The sequence below is a fragment of the Lepisosteus platostomus genome, chromosome 18, assembly GCF_059453375.1.
Source record: "Lepisosteus platostomus isolate fLepPlt1 chromosome 18, fLepPlt1.hap1, whole genome shotgun sequence".
NCBI lineage: Eukaryota > Metazoa > Chordata > Actinopteri > Semionotiformes > Lepisosteidae > Lepisosteus > Lepisosteus platostomus.
In genome coordinates this window covers 4,851,895-4,877,943 of record NC_142628.1, presented here as the reverse complement: position 1 = coordinate 4,877,943, position 26,049 = coordinate 4,851,895, and the positions used below count along the sequence as shown (strand labels likewise).

The 26,049-nt window shown below is 37.4% G+C and overlaps 1 protein-coding gene across 1 annotated transcript in view; it reads right to left on the bottom strand.

Moving 5' to 3' along the window:
* Positions 1-26,049, bottom strand: part of b4galnt4a (beta-1,4-N-acetyl-galactosaminyltransferase 4a) — a 164,345-nt gene that overhangs the window by 86,449 nt on the left and 51,847 nt on the right. The window contains exon 2 of the mRNA XM_088611109.1: positions 23,266-23,378. Within this exon, the coding sequence (XP_088467235.1) occupies positions 23,266-23,378 (113 nt within the window). The remainder of the gene's footprint in view (positions 1-23,265; positions 23,379-26,049) is intronic.

Genomic DNA, 26,049 nt, shown 5'->3' with positions numbered 1-26,049 from the left:
TGGACATTTCAAAATCTCTACCACAGACTAATGCTCCCAGACATTACTCTTGAAATCCTTTTCTTAATCAAACTATTTCAATTCAAAGGAAGTTAAGACGCTCAAAAATAAGCAAATGAGGATCTACTCTGTGTGGTTATAAAAACAGTTTGTATTTAAGATGGAGAAGAATTTCGGAAAGTAAATATTTATTTATGATTAAGTAGCAGAGTACAGTAGAAACCTGTTATGGTGAGCCTTTTAAGATAACAAAACTGGAGCTGAATACTGCAATGATATTAATATTTCCATCAACACTGGGTGTGTGGCTAAAACTATTAAACTTACAAATTTATGTAAGTATATACAATTTCAAAGCTTTTAAAGAGGTATGTAATTCCAGATTATGGAGAAAACAACTAGATATCGCTGAGGATAACTCAAGAAGGACAATAGTGAAAAAGTGGTCAAAGACCTTGCAGCCAGAACCACTTGTTCTATCAACGTATTGATCCACACTTGTCAATAAACACACACATTTCTCCGTCTTGGTAATTAACCTCTATAGCTCACTTCCTCCCTACACCAAAAGAAGGTCACCAAGCCGAAGGCTTATATTTTAAACCTTTTTTTAAAAAACGTTTTTTTTTCAGTTATTAATTTATTCTAATTTTGGCACTTTTCCTGAAACGCTTTTTAGTTTGTCTTTATTTAGGTAAAAGCTGAATATCATGAATGCCCTGAGAGGTGGCCTCAGCAGACAAAATGCCCTTTAAATTCTTACTTACAAAACACACCTAATTTCTCCTTTTGTTTTCTCATTTCAATGGCAGGCTTTTCACTGCACGAAATTGAGATGCTAATACAATTCAAAACCTCAGACAAACTGACACAGAATACCTAGCATTCAATTACCTTTTAACAATCAATCTATTAACTGAGTGATCTGCACCTGTTCATTGGAATGTGAAATCAGGATACACAAAGGCGCATCTCATGCTTCATTCCTAAATCTAATTTCACCTGGTCACACACAATGCAGGTTCACCTCGAGGTCTTTGGGCACTGAGGACACTGTTCAGTCATCGCTGGAGTGGAATGATGTGTTGTTATTAAATGACCGGTATTTGATTTATTTGTGTAGAATTAAATTCCAGATAATTAATACAAAAAATGTAAAGGAAATATAGTGGAAATATATAGTGGAAAACAGTGGATTTGGATAGATTCAATTTGTGAGAATATAATAGCAGTGATAAGTACAGCAGAACATCATCTTCTATCATGTATTGAAGGAGTGTCATGAGCAAGAACTACCGAAAAGGGCCAGGCTGTGAGAAGACATTAACCTATAACTTTTGTTGTGGTTTCATTGATCACTAATGCTTCTAGCAAGACTGATCAACTAAGGGGGAAAAAATACTTGTTTTGCAAACAAGATTGATTGGAAAAAGAGGACAGGAATCTGCTAACAGAGTTTCGATTATCTTTAAGTCATTAACCCATCATCATGTGGTGCTACAGAATAAATTACTTCCATTTAGCAGCAAAGTCCCACCCCTGCCAAGACCCCCTTATCCTTTAACCAACAAAGTTGTTCTTTCAAGTCCTTATCACCCGTTGTAAAATGTTCTGCCAGTGTTATCTGTTGAGACATTAAAGTTCTTGAACATTGCGGAAAAACAACACTAACAAATAAAAATTTACATGTGGCAAGGATATTCAATGGAGTGATAAATGGTTTAATTCACTGATGACTCTTCAATCTGTCATTGCATGACAGTACGATTGGCATGTTTTCTTCAGTGTTTTGTTACAAACTGAAAATGTTACATAATGGAATTCCTGCATACCAGTCAAAACATATTGCAAGAAAAATCTATTCCTAACAAACACTATTCTAATGTATGTAGACTAGCTTTTTTTCCCCATGTGACAGGAGTGTAGCTATCATCTTTGTCTGTAAATTGAAATGGCATCTATGGAGTCTGACTGCAGACCCCCTCACATTACTTTGCGGTCCATGGAAGTTAGCAATACTGTACTTGTTAGCCACTTGCTTCATGTTTGAAGATAACGTTTTGATTTTTCATCTTTTACAATGTGGCTAAGCCTCCCTAGTCCACCAATTAGTAAGAACTATTACAATTTTAACAAAGTGCTTGAGTAAGAATAAAAAAAAAACACCTTCATCTGTGTCAGTGTAGATGGTAAATTTAGCTTCAATTCTGAAGATGAAGCTGCTTTCAGAGTCTTTAGTCCTAGGACCACAGAATTGTGGAGTGCTTATTATTTGAACATCTAAAATAGCTGAGGCATATTGTCATAACAATTGAAAAATAACAGCAGACCTGTGGACTGGTAAAATGCACCACAGCTAAAAAGAAATCCTGAGGAAGTTCTATTGAAAATATTATAGAAATAGTTCATAGTTTCACATACTTCTTTATCTATTCTTTGGTTATCCATTTGTAGCATTCCAGCAGCATGCATTTTAATTATAATCTCATCATACGTGGGGCCTTGTAAAAAATATAATATGCTTCAAAACTGCATATTAATCAATCCAAGATGAACTAAGGAACTGATGAATGAATAATTAAATGAGTAAAATGCCAGCAACCCTCCCCCATAGCATTCTCTATTCTGCAGAATCCCTGCTTGGAAACCCCTCTTTAAATTTCTCCAAATGATCTCCCTCTCGTCAATAAAAAAGGCTGCTGCCGGACTGAGCTTTTAAGCTGTACAATTAAAATTAATTAAAAACATGTTAGCATCACTGTCAGTTAGGTTCTAATGGTGCATTAAATTAAGAAAATGACTGGCTGCAGGCATAAGAAGACAGAGAGAATAGCAAAAGGGCAGAGCAGCAGGCAGCCACAAATTTAAAATGCCATCCAATACCTTTCATATTTCCTACAAATGATTAAGCTGAAAAGATGCTGCACTATTTCAAATAAGATATTATGATTCTAATGCAGGGCTTAGTGTAATGTCAAATGTCCATTTGGGTTTGCCTTTCACATCTGTGACTGGACAGTTTTTTTCACCTTTTCTCAGAGGACAAGTCAACCATTGGGATTGAGGCACAGCCTGGAATTCTTAGCTACAGGGTCACTCCGAACATTGTAAGGTAGCCATTGTTCAGATTAGAATTCCTCAGGAGCTATTACCAAATCTATAACCCATTTTCCTTCTTTCTTACAAGGTTTCAGCACCCAAACTGACTTGTTGATAAAAAAAATCTTATTATAAAAACTTGACTCTCATTCTTCAGCGTGAGAAGATTTTATAACATTGAATCAACACAAAGGGCAAAAAAAACAGTTGTGGGTGAGCCTCTCTCGAGTCTCCCTCATTTGGCATGTCCATTCCTCCAGTTATTTAAAAGTGCTCTCCTTCCTGGTTTGGTTAAAGATTAGGCACCTGTGAAATAAAACGACTCCCTGCCAGAAATTTAGAAAACACACATTTCATCTCAGCAGGATTCCAATGGAATTACAACCAGATATTTATCAAGGATTTCATTCCAGTCTTAAAACTGTGCCTGAATGTGCTCTATCTAAATTTATTCAGATTTTGCAGTGCACTCTTGAATAATAAAATGTCTAGAATGTATAGACATATCCTCGGTTCACATAGTCAATACTTTCATTCCTTTATGATTCAACAAAACCTTTAAATATTGTACATTCTGTCATTCTGTCACACAGATTTTATTGGGTGGTCTAAAATGGTAGGAATAGAATATTTGATTTATTTGATATCGGGAACTATTATTTCTAGAGGAGCAACAAAACTATGAAGAAATTCTGTTTTTAACAAATTCCAAAGTTAACAGAAGGTAAGAAGTAGCAGTGTGAAACTTTAGTCTGAGAAAACTACAAGAGAAAATGTATTTTTTCCAGACTGGATTGGCACTTCACACAATGTTGTGTTTCAGTAAAATGGTTTCCCTTTTTAATATGACATAAAGCAAGTCATTAAAAAGTATGGTAGAAAAGTCTTAAGTAATCAGATATCCAGAACAAACCATAATTTCTCACTTTCCATTTTAATGGGAGCCTTTTTGACAACTGACATACTGTAATCGAACATGGTGCTCTCTGAGCTGGACTAAATGAAATCACTGAAATATCTCCAATCAGCACCTTTTCCTCTTCCCTCCAAAACTGCTCAGTCCCAATAATTGGTTCACAAAGATTCTAAACCCAAACCTTTACTGAGCTTTCAACGTGATTTATCAACCATTTAATAACTGCCAGTAACGTGATTACTTCTGAGACATTTCTCCAGACAGGTGCTCACTTCTTTTTTTTTCCTGAGTAAATAAATTGAGTTTCCTGAACTGCCTCTTCTCCGTGGCTTCACAAGGCGTACAGTACAGTACATCTCAGATGAGTAATCTAACTCAGGAAGCAGAGAACGCCTGTGCCGACGCCTCTTTAACCCGATCAGATTGTGACAAAAGATCCCGCCCAGTGGAGTTTCTGCAAAGGAGCCACCATATTCCAGTAGCTTCGACCCATTTGTGCTCCACTCCCTCGCTGACAAAGACACGGCGCACCAAACAGAGGGGCAAGGAGGAGTGGAAGGTGCTCATGGCCGGTTCCCACTGCACTGCCCTGGCACTCCTGCAGAGTCGCTACAATAGGGAGTGCAGCACTACAGAACTACACACAGGACGAGAACAACGGAGCAAGAAAAATGACAACCGTGTTTTTCTTTTTCACTGCGCTGGTGAGCTTGTTGTGGCCACCTATCGTTCTGTAGGCTCCAGACCGGGAGCCACGACACGACGCCTTTACCTCCATTGAAAATGTTCAAAATGTTGTTCCCCTTAAACAGTCTGTAAGAAAAAAAAAAGGCCATAGAAAAAAATCTCAGATAAATAACCAAAGCCTAGTTTGTTTGTTTTTTCCATCTACCTGTGGTACTACTTTTTATATTTATATACAGTATTCCTCCTTCTTTTGCTTCCACTGTTGGCTGAAAACCTAGGCCCTTGTTCCTCAAGCATTTCTCTTCCACTGTAATTTTAACACATTGATCCGCCTTAGAAACAGAGCCTTAGGAGGTATTTATAACGTGTGGCCTGTCATTGTGAAGCTGAAATATGAAATTCCATCAGCTCACCCCTCACAGGCTGCTCCTACTGCCTCGGTGTCACTCCTGCTACCGTGGCAACCAGCACCTGCTTCTTTTTTTTTCTTTTCCTGTCTTTTGTATTTGGTTGCATCCTGAGAGCATGACAATTTAACCTGTCAGTGGATCTACGTTTTTTTTTTAAAGTGCAGAAGGATGCTCATGTTTATTAATTATTTTCAAGATCTGGTTTTGAGCATCCTGTCAAGCATACTGTATTTTGGTGTTATTTCACACACACACAGAATAAAGCACAAGAGAGAAAATGAACAACAGCTTGTACAACCAGGTATTCTAAATATGTTCAGTGGCTAATAACCTGCTTACAAAATTACTTTATAAGAAATATAAAAAAAAATGTTTCCTCCTGTTGCTTTAAAGACTTGAATAAGTAATTATACAGTATATAACAGGAAAAGATTCTTACAAATTGTCTTACAAATTTATCAGTAACAATCAAAGCTCTGAAGTATGACAAGAAATAGTATACAGTATAGCAATAAAGATGTTTTCATGGCATTTCATTCATATTTTTCTATGTGAGGTAATATGAGAGGTCTTATTTTATATCAATTAAAGCAAATAGGGGATAGTCACCACAATCCCCTGTGCAGCACAGGTGCAAATATTATATAATAAGGTCAAAATACCCCCCTGCCTTTTTTACTTTTTGGCAGTGTACTGTATATACAGATACAGTATATACAGTTTCTCAATAAGGTAAATGGTCTACTTTGGGCAGAAGTAGTTGAGTTAGAATGTAGATTGCTGACAGTTTCTTTTCTGAAAAGCTATGCTTATTTAACATCATCACTCATGGTGTCTATCTGCAAGGGCATTACCTGAGATTACCAACCACTGTTTGGCATTAAGAAGCTTATTTTCACTTGTTCTACAGAGCTGGCACAGTCCCTGAAGACAGCAATCCCACATTGCCTCCAGGTACGGCACTTGTAAATCAAAAACTGCTGGAAACCTGTAAAAAACCTGTCCAGTGCAGGTCAATTAAGCACATAATCTCAGTTCAATACTTCACAATAGGTGCAGAGTAATAATAATTCCAGCCCTGGGGAGTAGTTACACCTTGCCATGTGGTGACAGGAGCTCAGGGGAGCAGCGAGGCTGTCAAGCCACTGGCTGTCCCTCTCGTGACCCCAGCCCAGGGGCTAGTGGTGAGAGCAAGAGAGTGCAGCTTGGAAAAGAGACAAGCGAGGAGGTGGGAGCCAGCCAGCCTGACGATGGAGACAGCTAGCCTACCCACACCTGTAGCGCAGGCTGATGAGAGAAGACATCTGTAACACCGGCTTGACAATTACATCAGTGACTGAAAGTGTGTTTGGGATCTTGTGATGATGTGACATACATGTATACATGATTGCATTGCTACAGTACCACAGAGAGGAACACCTGCACACCAGACCAGCAGAGCCTGGTCGCCCAGTAGATACACTAAGTGATAACAAAATGCAAGTGTAACTGATTTCATTGAAGCTTAAGATGAAGAAATTTAACAAAATGATTTTTCTGATGAAAAGCCAGAGGATTTTTATTCACTCAAAACAAAATTCTACAATGTTTCCAACCACATTATGAAGCTCAAGTAATAATCTTCCGTAAAGGTTGTCATAAATAATTACAGAAAATAATTAGGAAATAATCCATATTTTTTCACATAGTGAGACACGTCATCACTCTGTACAGTGTGATTAACTTTCACATTGCTGCTTTCATTAGAGAAATTGAGGTTGGCAGAAAACATTTGTGTGTACATACCAAGGCTCTGTATGTGTGTCTGTATCTGTATGTGTGCCATCCAAAGAAGCAGCTACAGTACCTACGCAACTCACCTACGCAGAAAGAAAATCCTTGCTTTTTTACATTTTGACGGTGAATACACCATGGTTCAACATCCCGGGTCTAGAGACAGATATGCACACACTGCAGGTATCAAGTGCAGGTATCAAGGTCAGATGTTTCACGATAAACAGATATCTATTCATACATGGCAGTCTACAGTATGGACAGTGTTGCAGGAGCAAGATGATACCATTGTCCATTCTTTGCCTCTACTGCAGTTAAACAGACCACTGAAACATCATCCCAGTGACTATTAATACTATACAGCTCCAAACTCACCAAGCCCAAATCCTTTCATCCCATTAACAAGCTTGATCGTACTGAGAAACACTTCACCGCAAGTGGCATAAAAGACAACGTGAGAAGTCATTTCCTCTAGTGTATGAAAAAATAGGGAGTGTTTCTGTGCTAAAAACAAGGCCTCACCCCTAAAATTCAAATAAAGGCCCACTGGCTGCAATCTGTCTGAAAATTGCTCCTGGTAATTTCCACAGTTCCTCTGGTCAGCTCTGAAACTCAGTTCTATTCAGCAGTTTTAAGGGTAAATTTCAAATGATTAAGCAGTATTTTTCAGTTCATATGAATATATACAGTATAAAGATGCAGCAAAACAGCAGCCAAAGACTATTTGTGTGGCACTCAAAAGCAAATAGCCTAAAATAACATGTACTGTAATCATCTACATACAGACAACGCAAATAAACAACTGAGAACTAAACAAATTTGCATCGAAAGTGCTTTTATCATACAGTAGTGCACTTAACACTGTTATAGAGATACCCTCTAGCTGTGTTGAACTGTGACAGTTAAGCAATGATATCAGCTTATTATTACTATCAATTTGTCTTGAATTTGTCAGCGACCTAAAACATCTTTGGGGTTAAAAGCAATGACACAAAAACACATGCACAGATTTTTTGCAGGGTAGATAAATAAGACAAATATACCAGACAACAGCGTCTTTCAGAAATATTTCTGTTAGCAGGCTAAAGACAATAAGGTAGTTTTGAAGTATATACATACCAATGAACTCTATGGTTTATTACAATGCTTAATACATTATACAGTATATGCCTGAAGCTTTAAATAAGTGGATATACTGTATCTGCGTCTAGTGAAGTCTCCTTTGATTATAAACTAATGATTGATGACTATATTTTGGGTAGCATTACACAGGCGATCCTTTGCAATGCAGAGGAAACTCTCTCTGATGTTCATAAAAGACATTTTCAAACCAAAGCAGTAATGTGGATCCCTGAGGGGTTTCTAATATTACAGTCAACTAAAACTGTTTAATGAGTTAAGTCTTTTGACCAAATAAATGGGAAAATAAATGTAAAAGTAGTAAAGTGACTAGGACAACATGGCTTACAAACACAAATAAAACAAATGAATGTGTTTGAGAATATTAAATATATACATCAGCTTCAAACTCTCAGAAAATTGGTAACTGAAATTATAACTGAATCTCTCTATATGAGAAAGCTTAGATACTCTAAACAAAACCCTGTCAAAAGCCTGTCAAAAATACACTTTGCAATTTGCCTGTTCATCTTTCTCACATCACCCTGAGAAACGATCTGTGTGGATATGTGCCTGAATACTCCAAGCCTTGCCCTCTACAAATAACTTACTCTCTCCCAGTCCAGGCTTGTGTGGAAAGGACAGTACTGTTCAAATATCATCAGCGAGCTAACAAAAGACGATGTAAAATTAAAGAAGTCTCACATTTGTGCTGCAAATCCTTGAACTTGCTTTCATAATAAGCCACTGAGATCCTAACATGGTCTTTAGAGAGATTCATCTATACTGTATGTTCTAGGACTATGAGACATATACTCTTATCAATAATGGATCTCTGTCTGCACAGTGAGAAATCATATACTAGTGATGCCAGTATTATTCAGAATTAGATATAAACACAACTAAGACTCACACGCAATATTTTATTCATGGCTCCTGAATAATTTATGAAGACCCTCAAGGTGAAGACATCACTTTGTTTTAAGATTTTGAAAGATATTCCTGACTTTAACAAGTTTCTGCTTATAATATGACATGTGTTCAATTGTTTTATCTAGGCACTGGATACAACAATTTGTATGGCCTTTAAAACACATTTCCCAATAGGCAGAAGGCAATATAACACATTGGGTAGCTGCCAGTCCTTATAAAAAAGAACCTATCGAGGAACTTTTAGATTCTTTAGAAATGTTATGATTCTCAATAAAAACCTAAAGTTTATTTTAGTACATTGATCACTACATCTAAGCCATAATAATGGACGGGGTCAGGAATCGCTGAGGAGACTATCCTGGCAAGCAACAAGTGCAAGGCAGGATAGGACCTGGAAAAGACACTGGTCCGTCGCAGGGCAGACACACAGACACAAACACACACACACTCACACCAGGGCCAATTATGCCATACTGGTGACCTACCAGTATGGCTTTGGAAAACAGGAAGAAACCACAGCACCTGAAGGAAACGCAGGCAAACATGAGGAGAATATTCGAAAGCCATCAGATAGCATCCCTGGTCAGGAACTGAACCCACCCTTTGTTGCCTTATTTTCAAGCCAAATTATGATCAGTCTTACCCTTCATTGCATTATTTTAACCATTTATTGATAGCAAGAAAAACTGCAATGAGACATCTGCCATAAACCTATTGAAATGCAGAAATACAATCCTTATGAGAGGTGTGCATGGATATTGCATACCCACCATGCAGATATAGTAAATTGCTATTTACACCAAGTGATGTTGGATGGAGAAGGTGAGAGCTCTCTGCAGGTATTGCATTTTGGTTCAGTATCCAAACATCATGTTTCATCTGTGAGGTTATTCTTTGATATCTGAAGGAATTGCTCTCCAATTATTTGTGTTTTTCATATACTGTATGTAGTAAAGTACTGTTATCTGGACAACTCAGTGAGTAAGGACGAGGCTCAAGGGCTGAAACATTCATATTGCATCCAAAGCTTACCACAGGCCTTTTTATACCACATCTGTAATGAATTTTTGTCATAGAAAATTCCCACATACTTTATGTAGCTTCAAATGTCACTTTCCATTGATAATGATGAAATTCTGAGACACTTTCATCTGACAGTTTACAGTGTGATACAAATACTGTATATTTAAAACTATTGTGTTTATATCTTATAGATCTTGAAGTGGTAGGTATGGAATTGTGTTTTCATTTTCACTGTATTGATGGTTTAAATTTCGCTGATAAGACCCCATAAGCCTTTATGTATCTAGGTTGCATTTGCTATAAGGATTGTGTTACTTTGAACATCTAAACTAAAAAAAATGCAGCTCGATGTCTTTTGTGTATTCTCTGATATCTACTTCTGTGAAATGACAGATAATGGGTTCATATTACTCCTGAAATCCAAAAGGTCAATAAAAAAATAACCACATTTGTTTCTGGCTCACAGGATTTTTAGTTTGCTTGATTTTACATGCTCAGTTTCCTGGAAGGGTAATTATTCTATACAGACAGAAAACCGGTACAAGTGAAAAAAGTTATCAGAGCATGGGTCCTGCACAATCTCATCACTTAAGCTTGGGTTAAGGTTAGTTCTGCAGAATACATAGCCGCATTAACATTGTGCATCTCATAATGTTAGAAACTCACGCCACAACAGTGTGGATAATGTCATTTCTCATAACGTTAGGCAAACAGAAATGAAGCTATTAAGAGCAGAAAGAAACCAAATTGGCCAAAAAATCATAATAAATGCCATGCCTTTTATATTATCTACACATTTTCTTGGTCCCTTGTGGTACTATAGTAAGCAGTATGATTTATGTGCTTATCTGATGACCCAACTATCCCACTGCAATCTTATTTTGACAATACAGCAATTACTATTCTTCGTATGCCTCATGTGCTTCTCTTGCATTAAAGCAGTTTTATCTATAGTGTACTGCTGTCCTTTGCATTTTAGTGCCTTAATGCACTAATTACTGTTTAGATCAGAGAGAGAGAATCCTTATCTTATTGCTGTGGATATGTGTGTGCAATTACCCCCCTGTCTTTACAGTGAAGTAAGTGATGTTGCAGATTTCTGGAACATTTCTGAACTGTTAACACCGTGGCAGTACCATTAACCTTGGGATTTCATACCCAAAAACAGCCACTATCAAAATCTCACCATATTAAATGCACCAATAACTGGCTACAAATAAAACTGCCTTTGCTTTCTTCTATAGACAAGGAAATACGATTTTTATTATTGAAAGAAGCTTTAAATGTTAAGATGCATTCTATTAATAATTCTATTAATGTTTGAAAGTACTGCTATCAGGGTTCTGCAACAGAATGAACATTACATTCTGCTCTGGCTACAACCAGTATGCGCTGTATTTTCTCTGTAGATTACTCAGATATAGCCACCACCTACCCAAAACACAATCAGGTGTCTTAACAACACAAGCCTGTAAAGGCCTGAATATATTTAGTGTACCTCATTACCAATAGAGCAATGAGGAATTAGTGCCTTCTATATATAAACAAATATATAGACATATATAAACAAAATCTTGTCTAAAAGAATACACAAAAATAAAATCTTATGACAGCATATTCTTTGCAAAGTATTCTTTCAAGACCAAAGAAAACTGTTGAAGTCCATCAAATGTGTTAACAGACTAAAAAAGGCCTCACTAAACACTTAAATATTTTACAACAGTACTTTATTTGATATTTGCACTCGAAAATGCATTTTTTACTTTAAGCCAATTAATAACAAAACACACAGTCCACCACTATGAAGGACTTGTTTGTAGGTGTGTGTTGGGGGGAGGAATTGTTGACACATAATGTCATCACAACTTCACATGTGTCATGCCTACCCCTTTTGTGCTTTCTAATAACATTCAGCTTCAATCAGACATTTTCTATGATTATGTTCTTTATTGCCATATTGAAATTGTAAGCACTGTGTAGATCATATCATAGGAAAAGAAAGAATGACAATTTGATTTACATTTTTGATGTTCTGAGAAGGTGCTGAACAAATCCCTTGCTAAAAAAATCAATTTCCATTGGCATTCATCAGCTCTTCATGACAGCTGTATTTATGCATGTGAGTGCTGAAGTATTACGCCTAAGTGCCAATAAATAATAATTTAATGAGCAAAAATGTGGACAAAAAAGAGAGCCAGAATGATTTGTTCCTTTAAGAAACACAGCCAAAAACCTAAACCATGACAAAATGACTTTGCAGTAGGTATAATTTTATAGTAACAAATGTTTTATGCTCATGAAATAGTATATTAGCAAATTTGCCTTTTCAGTATCTCCACAGATCTTCTGGGTCTCACAGTGAGGGATGAGATACCTAAAGCTGAAGTGAGAAGAAACAGACTAATCTCATTACTTTGTGGTATTTAACCCATTAGGACAAACAGAAGCAACCTAAAAGCTTACTATGAACATACTATTAGTAAAAGGCTATAGACTTTTACTAATCCATTGAAATGGACCAGAACACATAAGAGCAATCTGACAGGTTTCTTCTGTAGGTTTATTGTAGATAAAACATGAACAGAATAAAGGGTCTCTATCCTGAAAAAGATTTATCTTTTTAAAGCATTTTCTTGACATCATGCTTCTATAACTTTAAAGTCTGAAAGTATATAAACCAGGGAACTAATATTATGGAAATTGGATAATGGACCATGTAATTGGGTGTTTTTGAACCCCAGCGCCCGTGGGGTTGGCTACTGCTCTTAATAGAGTGGTATACAGTAGTTTCACAGCTTTAGTGCAACATTATAATACTGAACAAGGCCAACACCAAAACGCTTATGTATGGAGCGGTCTTGGAATGATAATATGATACTTGTTTGAACTTATTTTAATAATGAATGAAAACTGTTGCCTTGAGCTTAAGTTCTGTGATTTTTCTTTTACATTTAAGCAGCAGTGCTCATCATAGGGATAATCACGAGAGGTTTATAGACTGCCTAATAGAGTCAATTGAAAAAGTACAGTGCTGAAATCTGATAGAGAGTTAGAATTAGCACACACATCTACAAAACATCAAATAAACTGCAAATTGAATGGATTATGTCTTGGTGACTTTTTCTTTAACATCCTCGCTGGATAAGTAGAAATATAAAAGCTGCCCAAAGCAGATTTGAAATGAATTCCTGCTGCATATCACTCACAAGCCAGCCATGGATTTCTGGTCCTGAGAAGTCCAACACAACATCTCACACTGCCCTTACCCAAAAAATACAAAAAACCTAAATCGGTTCAAATCTTAGGTAAACAGGAAAATACTTATTTTACAAATCCCCAAGTAGGATAAATCCCATCAGGGATGCATAAAAAAGATTTAATTATCATCACGAAATGCAACAGGTTAATGAACTATTCAGAGCATTTATTTATTCTAAGCTGGTTCATTGCTATGCTTCAGGTCAAAATAAAAATACGTTACTCCATATTACTGAACTATATCACAGCTATACATAATCGTGTACCTTTGTACTCAGTCTGGAAAGAAGAGACAAAAGACTACATGATTCTCTCATCCTGGTCATGTAACAGCCTTCTGATACACATCTACTCTGAACGTAGCAAACCCCAACCAAATAGCAGGCCCACTGCTTTAACAGAGGAAAAAAGAACATTTCTTATTAAGTCTGATTTCTATTAGGGACGTGAAACAGCAACAAAGCAAATAATACCTTGAAGCATGTGACTGTAAGGAGGTGTGACCACGTCCAGAGGAATGCCTTTTGCCTTTGAATAATTCACCTGGAAACTCACTTATTATCTCTCTCCACCAGAGTTTGGAAGGATGCATATGAAGTTGCAAGTCTTAATGTCTGAGGAACTTACTTGTCTTACTAAATCTGAAGCATTCATTTGTGTGCTTTAAATTGTAATACCAAACAATCCTTTTTTATTGATGACCCTTGATTCTTTCTACATTTCCAATCGAATAAAAAATGAGCTTTCACAAAAAAACGAAAAAGAGTTTTGCCGCAGTGCATAAAGTGAAACAAATTCTCTTTTCTATAGCTACACTTGTCCTCCATCCATTTTCTAGCTTATTTATCCCAGCAAGCGGGGGTGGGTGTGTGGGCGCAAGCCAGGTTACACCCTGGATGATGCCAGTCCATCTCAGTTACACTTACAGTACCATTCCTTATCATACACCTTTAAAAGGCTTAGGATTTTTTTCCCACAAAGTCAGGAGAAAATTATAGTAGCTCTATAATACTTTGGAAATCATCCCACGATTTCTGCTATTGTCCACATGAATTTTCATTTGAAAGTCTCACATCTTCTTTCTTCCCTGCCTTACCTCTGTACTATTCTCATCTACCCTGCCCATGCAAGTTGTATGACTACCCTTTATCGCATCGCTCTGGAAGGTTAGATATCCATAGTGCATTAAAAATCAATACCACTCTCAAATTTACCTTCTCTTGTAAATGGAGACTGACAAAGATTAGATTAAGGTGCTGGTTTCCTCCTGAGTGAAAATGCCTCCTGCAGCCCTCTTTTCCCTTTTTTTAAAGGCTCAAAAGTGATAAGAACTGAACCCAAAGGTGACATTCAGATCAAGAGTCTTGACTGGAGAAAAGCAGTAATGCTCCTACTTTTTGACCTCTCTCTCTGGAGTTCCAGGTGTAAAAAATGATTGCTGTTTTATTTGGATAAACAGCTCTATATCTATTTAAAAAACACCAAAATAATGTGGAGACCAGATAAAAAACCTTTTTGCAATGTTCATCATCCTTCTGATGAGCAAAACACAGGGAATCCATTGCTAGTGAAACAACTAAGACAGTTCTCTAATAAACTTAGATTTTGTTCAAAATGGAAATATCAAGTAGGTTTTTAGCGAGATATTGGGGAATATTGTTTTTTAATTGTATTAACATTTCCTCATACATCCTGAAAAATTAATGTTTTGTCATACTTACTGAGCATCAAAATAAATTTTGGGTCTTACAGTACTTTGACAAACTTTCAATCCAGCGCTGAGGCTACATTTTAAGCTAGTGCCTAGTTTTGTAGTGATGGAGGGGCAGGTCTTTCCAATATTGACTGAATTGGCAACAAAGGAATTAGAAATTTGGAACCTGAGTGCTGCCAGACCTTCAGTAAATCAGAGAAGACACAGAGGAGATGGAACTTGCTTTCTCACAAAGCGATAGAGGAGAAACCTAGAGCGCAGGAACTGCATTTGAACTTGGTTGGACAGCAGCACTAGTCATCCCAGGTAAATGGATGCATTGAGACAGAACCATAAATAATGCTAAAAAAGTGGACAAGACTCATTTTCAGTCGAGTGATGCTGAAGGGAGAGAGCCATGTGAGAGAATCAATGCCTCATGGAGAAATCAATCATGGATCCAGAAGGTTGGTGAAAGTCAATGGGAAATGTGTGCTAGGGGGTCATTTTTCAATGAGAGACATTGCATTATAATCTACAGTATATGCAGACAGCAACCCATAGAAAGATGCTGTCTTCTTTTGCATCACTTATTAAAGCAAAGACAACACAGTACAGGCAAGCCAGGCCCATATCTCCCTCAAATATTATTTATTTATTATTTTTTATCAATCAAAACAAAGAATAGGGCAAGGTGAAATACATTAACACATACTGTTGCAGGTTTTGCTCCATCTAAATAGAAGTGTTTCTGAAAAAAAACAGAATAAATATAAGAAGGTAATTACTGTAGATCTGTCTCTAAAGCTCCATCCACACCAAGTGTGATTTTAAGAGCAAATATGAGCACTGAAGCAATAAAATACGTAGAATTTTTAAGCCGAAATGTTGCGTTTCCTTCCTTCTCTTTTCGGCATGGAATAAACCAGCTACCTGTTCCCCTGAATTTATAAGCACTATGTTTCATGGAGGATTTGCAGCAACAGATGACCCTGGAGTGATGCTGATGTGACACTGAAGCGATGTTAAACAAATAGAAATTAGCAAGCAGATAACACCTTCTTGGCACACCACTATAGAAACGGTTCAAAAGACATTTAATTCTTAAAGAACTGGTCATGCATACACAGTATCTACAGTGTACTGTGTGTGTAACTTCAGGTTTATTACTTAAAATCTTAAAGTATAAAATAAGTTATTTTAGTGAATGCTATCAGGATATGTGAAATGCAAACATACACATTAGTGGCTCCATCAGACTACACTGGGTTTTTTAATTGTATTGGAGTGACATTTTTCTCGTGGATCTGACACTTTCTTTTTTTTTTAATAACAAGTCCGTGCTGTTCCTGGTGTGAATGGCAAATATTGCCAGAAAATGAATGATTTGCCCCCCCATAAAACAAACAATGCCTCACATTTCATGTGATTAAACCTGTAAACTACATTTGTTTTAAATATAAGAAATTAACATTTGTTTTTCTTATTCTGGGGGTTGCATGCAGTACAGTCTCGCATCTTTGCAACCACAATCGCATTTGCTTTTCACTCAACAGGTGAAACAGGGAGTTAAATATTTCACATGTACACCTACAGCCAATTCTGTGATACACTGTAGATCTAAAATATGACCATAAATTCCCTTTATCCATCCATTTTCTAACCACTTTTCCCAATCCTGGATACACAAGGAGCAATGCGATGGGACGCCAGTCCATCACGGGGCAGACAGGCACAGAAACGCACACACTCACACCAGACATATCCTACTCGTGTGTATTTCGACTGTGGGAGGAAACCGGAGAACGCGAAGGAAACCCACACAAACACAGGGAGAACATACAAAGTCCATGCAGATAGCACCCCAGGTCCAGAAATGAACCCAGGGCCTCAGTGCTAACCACTCTGCCACTGTACCACATACTACTCTAATCTAATCATGACATACATATATGGACAGTACTGTATGTTATGAGCATCACCCGTTTACTCAAAACTTAGACTTTTTAGTTTAGGTTTTTTTTTCTGATATCATCTTTTCAGTTATTAATCCAGTTTAATTTGGGTGACAAAGGAACCAAGCTCATCATTTAGCAATCTTTAATCCACATTTATCAGAATCTTCAAGAACACAAGGTGAAGTATGAGGAGCAGAATGGCTAGAGTACTGGAGCTAATCCATCATATTTACCAATCACTTTCCTATTGACTCGCTGTGAAATGTTCCTTGACATTAGCATCATTTGTTTCATATGACACATCCATAAAGATAAAAGGCTACTTTTCATGCTAGATATGGGAAAATAACTGTACACTACCAGCCAAAAATGCTAAATGATTAGTAGATCACCACAGAAATGTTTTTTCTGCATGATATAGGAAAAAAAGTCTCCTATGTTTTCAAACAATGTTTTCTCAAGAAAAGGAAACAGCAGACGGATGGAAAAAAAAAGCCTTCCACAATGTCCTCCTTAAACATGTTCTAGCACTAGAAATGTGATTTCTGTTTTGGTGTGATATTAGCAGAGGGATACAGATCAAATAACAAAGAGCTTAATCCGATGATGCTGAGCGCCCGGACACCCCATAAGCAGCCCTGGGGACAAATCAAAAATTACAAATACCCCATAAAACAGCCTGGCTCTATACAGATTCCTGGCTTGGAATGACTGCATTCTCCTAGTAGCAGAGCACAACTGTAACTTTGACATGAAAGGAGAGAGTAAAGTCACAAAAGTGTTGTTTTCTCATCAATTATCCAAGAGACTGGTCTAACAGTATCTACAAACCTAGGTTGGCAAATTTTGCCAAAGTGTTTTTTTACTAATAAATATATATGATTCTAAGGGTTATAAGAAATTATGAAAAGTAATCTTTCTAACTGATGTTTGTTTAGTTTCATGTGTTGCCTGGTTTAAATTCTTGATCATTTGTTTGTCAAGATAACTAAAATTCCTAACTTAACCTTTCATTTAAGTAATGATTCTACAGACACACTAAAGCAGTACCATGGTGAGAACTGTTTTCCAGACATGACTTTGAATAACGTTTCCATAAATGTTGATGTTTCATAAAGAGAAAAACAAAATCTTTACTGGTTAATTGGTCATTATTTACTCAATCTCCTGTAGTCCTGCAATTCATGAGTTATTTTCATGTTATCCATGGCTGTAGGTGGAAAAACTACATGGAAATCTTTCACGGCTTGCATACTGTAGTTCCAAATAACGACAGCACAATCTTAGACCCCATTTAATTCTACAAAATTAGTTGGTCACTGACTTGAGACCTTAATCTTGGAGAGGCAGCTGACTGCTGATTTTTTTCTTATCTAGGGAATGCCAACAGGCTTTTTTCTGCTTGGCACAGGAAAATTTATCTACATTCAGAGGTTGTAGAAAGTTACACAGACTGCCACAGAGGAAAAGATAATACCTTCATTTAGAAGCATCAGCGAGCTACAGGGACTGCTCTCACTCCTATATTGAAAGTACTTAAATAGCCTTCAGCCAAAAAAAAAAATCTACTGTAAGCAAGTTCAGTCTCTTCAATCTTTCTATAAATTGGTTAGCCTCTGAGTTAATACTCCCAGATAACTGCAATGAAATTGAAAATGAGTTCATCTTTTGGGTGCAACTAGACTGTAGTGTAACAAAACTATACTATAAAATACAGCAGAGCTTACTAATGGTGTTTATTGAGAAGTGAGGCCAGATCACATTTCAGGACTCACAATCTTCTGTTGCAAGAGCTTCTGTGAGGCTGTCCAAGTACTATCACTGAGCAGCAGAGCCTGAAGTAGTGAGCACCGCCAGCAAAGCAGCACGATCTCTACTCTTTTCTTTCTTTTTCCCAGTTGAGCCGTTTTTTCTGCACGTTTATTTTCTGGAGATAACCCAAGGAAAAATGGGGAGAATACACAAACTCCACACGGATTACAACCCCAGGTCTGCAATTAAACCCAGGCCCTAGTGCTATGAGGCAGCAGTGCTAACCACTGCCCTGCCACGCAGAACAACAACTACTGTAACTACAGACCCAGTTACTGTAAAGACATTCAAGACGGGTAACCGCCATACAGACAGCATTCAGAAAGATATTCCCACAACTAGGAAACACCACCTTGAAATTAAGATCATAAAGACGACCTTGAATATGGCAGCAAATTTGTATTCTGTTATTTCAATAAAAACCCAATATAATTATCACAAGAGGTCCTTCACTCACTGATCTAGAATGTGCGATTAACAGACAGTATTCAAATGTTTTGCATGCCTAACTGGTAGAATGCATTAATCAAGCTTCATTACAAGAAAACACTCAGTTGCCCATGCTATTAATTATTTGCCAATATTACTGAACATTAGTCATGTGCATTTTATGTCTTCCAATTCTAGTATCATGCCACTCCTGATTTTATCACAACAGGCTTTTCTTTGAAAGTAGCAAAACGACACAAGGAAAGTGAATCTATATTGCACTTCATTTACACAGCACATCTTATCCTTCAAGGAAAAGATACGTTCTGTGAAAGACCATCAACAAAATGATAAAACTTTCCTCTTTTGCATAACACTTTTCCTTGTCACAGTTAGAAAAGGAGGTACAGTATCTTGTTTAGGGAAAACAAAGACAATCATACTACAACAAAGTATTAAAAATATCACTTGTGCAGTATACCATTCCCTTTGTTAATCTGGGCACGTCACAAGTAGATGTGCATAACCTTATTTTTTATGTGTTACATTCTTTAGTTCTATGCATTTGAATATGACTTAATCCTCTTTTAATTAACATTTATTTCATTTCAGTTCAAAGTCAGGTAACTCCAATATCAAACAAAAACACTCACCACTGAAAGTGAAAAATGAGAAGCAGCCTAACCCTAGAGAAATAAGTTTTATGAAACTGTTATGCTATAAGTGCTATGATGGCCCCAGGAGCGTCCTTTTTGAGAGACATTTCCAGTTTCTAATCCAGTAGAAATCAATAAATTATTTATTGACCCAAGTATCTTAAAATACATTGTAGCCAAGGTGAGAGTCAGCGTTCTGGACAGTATAGCAAGCTCACATAAAATGTCCTGAAACAATGATATTTACAACCAAAAAAGCAATTTGAGTTAACAATATTGTTGAATTGCTTTCTTTTATGAGGGGATGTAAGCAACGGGAGAAGATTAAATCATTTTTGCGTGGAATACAATTCATTCTCCGCCCTACATTACAGTAAATTTCAGAGCAACTTTATTTACACCTCTCTGCAGTTGTATTTTCTACATGGTGGTTTCATTTATTATGTCCTGTTGAGATCTCTAAATGTCTTTAATTAAATCTTGCTACTCTGCTTTGTACAAGGTAAATACACTGTGCCAAAGAAGTAGAATTAAAGAATAAAAGATTTTCAGAGAGAAATATAATTGTCTTACAGACTATTGTATACTCTGTCTGGACAGCATGTGTGCATATTTATACTAAATGAGATAACAGTGTGCTGCCCTTGTTGTGTCAGAAAAGAAAGTTCGGCTTTGGTTGCCTTGGGGTGCAATGTCTCCAGAATTCTGCCTTGACTAAAGCTGTAACACACGGAACTGGTGCTGACATAGAAAGAAAGACAAGACTGCTATTTTTTACAGCTAAAATACCTTCCATAGAGTGCCAATCATCTCATGAGGCAATGAACATGTACCAATGAAGCCATTATCTATCTCCATTAAAATAAATGAGCTGCACAGCACTGGGGGAAGGAAAAACCTCATTTAACTGAAAGGAAACCTCCGGGAGTCCATGGCTGAGACCTACCCAATCCTCCAGGGTTAAAACACGTACAAAAGCACACACAACAAAAATAAACCTGGGAGAGCAGGGCAACAAACCACACACAACAGATAGGAACCAAGAGTCCAGGGAAACAGGACAAAAACCCAGGAACAAAACATTGATAAACACCACACACAGGGCAAAAAAAAAACGCTCAACATTCTGTCATGGATGCGGGGAGAGACTTCTCGTGGAAAGCCAGGTATTCGTACGCAAATGTCGGAAAGACATACCGCTGATTGCAACCGCTCAAAGGCACGTATGACGGGAGGTGGCATCCCGCGTTTAGAATAGGAGAACTGAAAAAAAAAAGCCCACAACGATGCGCGAAAAACAAAAAATCAAATTATGGGTCAGCATTCCGTCACAGATGTCATGAAAGGGCATGCAGTGGAATGGCAGGAGAGCAAAAAAGACCTGTGCCCTCTGGCCGCGGAGGAGCCGACCTGGTGCTAGGCGGGTCTCAAGACATCCGAAGCCTCAATGCTGAGCGAGGAGGAAATATATATATTTCCGGTGAACGGGAAAGCAAAGCACAGAGAAACTAGTAACAGGACAGAGTAGGAGCTCCCGCTAGCTGTAGAAGGTGTGACATCCCCAATAATTTAGTAATCAACTTACAGTACTACAACCTGTCACCTGTTAGAGACAGGTTGGTTGCTACCGCAGTCCCTTGATATACCCGCCACATCCACATATCCTGAACCCTCCAAGACACTTCACTTGCATTTCTGTTTGCAACCAATTCATAATTAGCATAATTCACCATGCTCATATTTCTGTCTATTCAAACCAAATTGCTGATTTGCTCTCTCGTGTACAGTACGATTTCAAAAATTCAGAACCTAAGGACCAGAAGCACACACAAAGCCAGAGAGCACCAAAGCCAATTCCTCCCCCTTCAGAATTCAGATTCCAGTAACTCGTCCACTTTATCTCATCCATCACTTGCTCTCAAAATGCTATGGTTCAGAGCCTGACGCCCTGAACCCCCCAGTCTTATTGATCAGCCTGGAAATGTTACCAACGCTTTTATCAGACTTTACATTCCCTTTCCTGCCTTTCACATACTAACCACATATTCATTCATATCTCTTTTTCACTATAACTAAATATGGAGACCATCAATGCATAGTTATCTGGTGTCCCTTTCATCCACATCCTGCTTTGCCTTAGCACATTGCTAAAGTCAAAAAGAAGAATTAGCTCTACCATCTAAATGATTGGTGATTTCTGTAAAAAATGTAACCTGTTGCATCTCTTTCCTTCAAAAAAGCCACTATACCTCATTACTATTATCAGTACAACATTTTATAAATACTGGAATTTCTCCAATCCTTTCTCCTTTTTTAGAATTTAAACTTTTATTTAAATATAAAGTTTAAGGCTTTAAACTTTTATCATCTTTGTTTTTTTGCAGTACCAAGGCTTCATCATTTCCTATTTAGCGAATAAGGTATAGCTTATTAATACTGTATATGACAATGTTAAAAGAAACAGGCTTGACTTATTTTAAACTGGTTAGTTTCTTCTTCCTCAGTGAAATTGCCTTTCATTTGTTGCAGTCAGGAATGAAGCACTTATCCTAGTGCACTTTAAAAATGTACCTAATATATTTTGGAATAATTATGGGCATGAAAAGGATAGCTGAATTTTGATTAGCACTGTGTTCTGGACTGATGAACCACAGCAGCTAGCTCTTCTTACATAATTATAAGAACTACACAGCATGAGTATTCTTTGCTTTGGTATAGAAGGCAATGGAAACAGTCAAGAATTTATTCTAAAACGGGCTTTAATGCAGTCTCAAAGCTGAAAATGAAGGTGCCTTTTTGTTCCTGATTTTGTATTGCTAGGATAGATACAGTAATTGCTAAAAAACAGGCAATTTACTTTGAGATATCCTCTGCCGTCATTAGCTTCAGTAATATCGAGACCTAGTTTACATCAAAACAACAACCCACCCGCTACTGGCAGAATCTGTGTTCAATATTAGACAGCAGCTTTCCACTGGATAGGTATTGGGTTTTAACAAACAAAGCTAAGCTAACAACAAGGTAATCTGGGACTGGTGGTATCTGATGGGCAGCACGGTGGTGCAGTGGTTAGCATTGTAAGGAGCACTAAGGCTCTGTGTTCCATTCCGGACCTCGGATGCTATCTGCATGAAGTTTGCATGTTCTCCCCCGCTCATGTGGGTTTCCTCCAGGTGCTCTAGTTTCCTACCACAGTCCAAACACATACTAGTGGGTTAATTGGCTTCTGAGAAGATTGGCACTGGTCCGAATACATATGTTTTTGCCTGTTTTGCCCTGCAATGGACCGGCATCTCATCCAGGGTGTATCCTGACTTGCGCCCATGGCTTGCCAGGACAGACTCCGGCTCCCCTGTGACCAGAAACTGGATGAAGAGGTTAGAAAATGGATGGAGGGTAGGCTGATATTAGGCCAATATTTAAGGAGATTCCAGGACTAAGGAGATAAAGAAGCTGGTGTAGTGGTGAGATTACTGTATGTGAAGGGACCGGATCTTACCGCCAGCTCATCCTCACGGCTGTCACTTGTATCATCGGTTTTCCTGTGATTGGACAGCGAATGGGAGTCTCTCTTTCGAGTGGTGTCAGTCCCCTCATTCAGCTTTTCACCATCTGAAGAGAAAAATCAGAGGAACACCGTCAATGGTCGCTATAGCTCCTGTTTTGATGCTCTGCCAATGGAGATCAATCTCAAGTTTTGCAACCAAATGAAGTTTTCACTCTTGAACCAAGTAGGAATTCGTTTCAGTTGAAAAGTTTCACTGACAAGTAAATTACTCAGCCTACATTAGCAAATTCTCATTTTTCAGCATAGGGAACTGTTTCTGTAAGGGACCATTAGCCCAGCTGTGGGGCAACTCAGTATGTTTATAGTTGCAATATTAAACGCGCCACTACCTCTATGTGATACAAACTACTGAACCAACTGTTGAAATGACTTAATCTTGTAAGCAGGCCATGGAAAAGAAAATGCCTCTATAATGCATTACTCAAATACCATTTTACAACATGATTTTTTTTTTCTCAAGCTGGTTTCCTAAATACACACTTCTACAGTATATCAAAAGGTTTTATACATACAAATATTCTTATTTCTTTCTACTTGTTTTAGCAATGAACTGAGAATGTCAGAATTTGACATGAGTGGAATACGATATTTAATACTGACCAGTATCTGTACCACTATTAAAATATAATAATTACACAAAAAAAAATGTCACAAATGACTTGTTTTCTCCTGGCTAGATAACATTTCTTTGTACTGCCAATTTGGAAATACTACACTGAACCACTGAAAAGACACATTTCTGTTTGACTGCTCATTACTCACTAGAACTATATCACTATGGGTCCTTATAAATCATAAAAGAGAAAGCATTCCTCCAGACTCTTCACCTTTTCTCACCATAAAGTCATATGTCCATATGTCCATAACCTCTGTGGTTGAAAACCAGATAGACCCAGAGGATCAGAGTCAAATCAGACCAAGGATGATCTGCCACAGAGCAAAAGTACAGGAGAATGACATCTGGTGTAAACTATCCCACAAATGGATTAGGGAAAAATATTTTTTAATACCTCAGATCTACGGAATGACGTTTGTTTGCTATATAATACATGTTGCTTTTAGACTGTCTGCCAACACATTAGGAATCTTGACAGATGGAGGATTATTTGGTAAAATACACCAAGATGGAAGGCAAACATGGGTGATGGATAAGCAGAGCTGACTCAAAGGCTTTCTGTCTCACATCTGTACTCATTCTGTGTGCTGTTTTTACCACTTCACCGATACCTTTGTGCTGAAAATGATACTGCAAGGGCACACATGTGGTTGTCATACCTGGCAGAAGGACAGAAACACAGATGTCGCTGTTCTTTGTCCAGCATTATCTTTTGTGTTGCAAGAAAAAAGACTGAGATAACCAACCCAATATGCAAAGGAATAATGCACATCCTGAAAGCCATATGCTTTCATAACTGAAATGGGAAGAATGCGTTAGACAGACACAAGGGAAGGCAAATGAAGACAATGGGTAGAAAATGAAACTACATTTATAAGCTGAAGTGGAGATTCTGGTTGAAAGAGACCTTTTAATATATTAAACACAAATAGCTATATAGCCAGTATGTTCAGGCAGAAAAAGTACAGCTCATAAATGCACAAATACTAATATCCCTACAGAATACAGTGGTTCTAATACAAATTAATGTGTTAATTCCACTAGTCCAAACTCCAAGAGTAAGCTCAAGGCTCTGCGTGTGCTGGATTTGTTTTTATGCTTTTCAGTTCATGGGGCTTTAGTTTTTTACACACAGCCTTCATATATGTAATAATCAGGCAATGCTTACAAATCCTGGTTGTGATTAAAAGTAAGCTACATGGATCCTATAAAACATAATTAGATGTAATTGTTATTCAATAAATGTACTAAATGGTAAAATGGTAGGCTTTATATGAGCTTGGTTATGAGACAGAGCTCTCAAAGTCCCTTAGGGTCTTTAGAATGCAACTTGGTGGGAAAAGAGAAAAGGAATAAAATATCTTGCAATCATTATCACATTGCAGAACTAGGCCTCAGACGAATAAGACAGTTTTCTCCTATAAAACCTTACTATTTTCCTGTACAAATCTTTTGTAAATGTGGTGTACTTTCATTTCATTTCCATCTGGCTAATGAGTTTGGAATTGAACTCCAGTTCAGCATGTTTTGTGTTTGTGTTGCTAAATCACAGTAGAAAGAGCCATAAACTCTTTTCTTTATGTGTTCCTCAGGGAATCGCAAATCTGGAAAGATGCCTTTTTGTGCAGAATTAAGGTATACCGTCCAACTGGTGATATTAGATCAGGAAAGCCAGAATGCCAATAAAGAACAGATTAAGAGAAATAAAAATCGCCTTTGTTCTACTACTGTATATTCAAAGGTGCTGTCAAATAGAAAACTGAGTTGCATGAGTTGCAAAGTTCTCGTTACTGATATTATTGGAATGAGTACATAAATACACAGTATAACTAAAAAAAATTCTATATTTTGTCAAGGGCAGTAGCATAGTGTTTTCCAAAGCACCAAACATATAAGGCATATAAATGATTAACTTACTTTCTGTAAATAACTGACAAAAGGCAAAATGTTGTTTTTTTAAAACAGCAGGACAATGGGAAAATTAATTATTCAACTCTGGTCAAAGCTGTCACTTAATTTTTACAAAGAGTTGTGAAAACAGAAAAACCCGCCAGGTACCCCAAGTGAACAATGTGAAATCTCTACCAGCTGCGCCCACA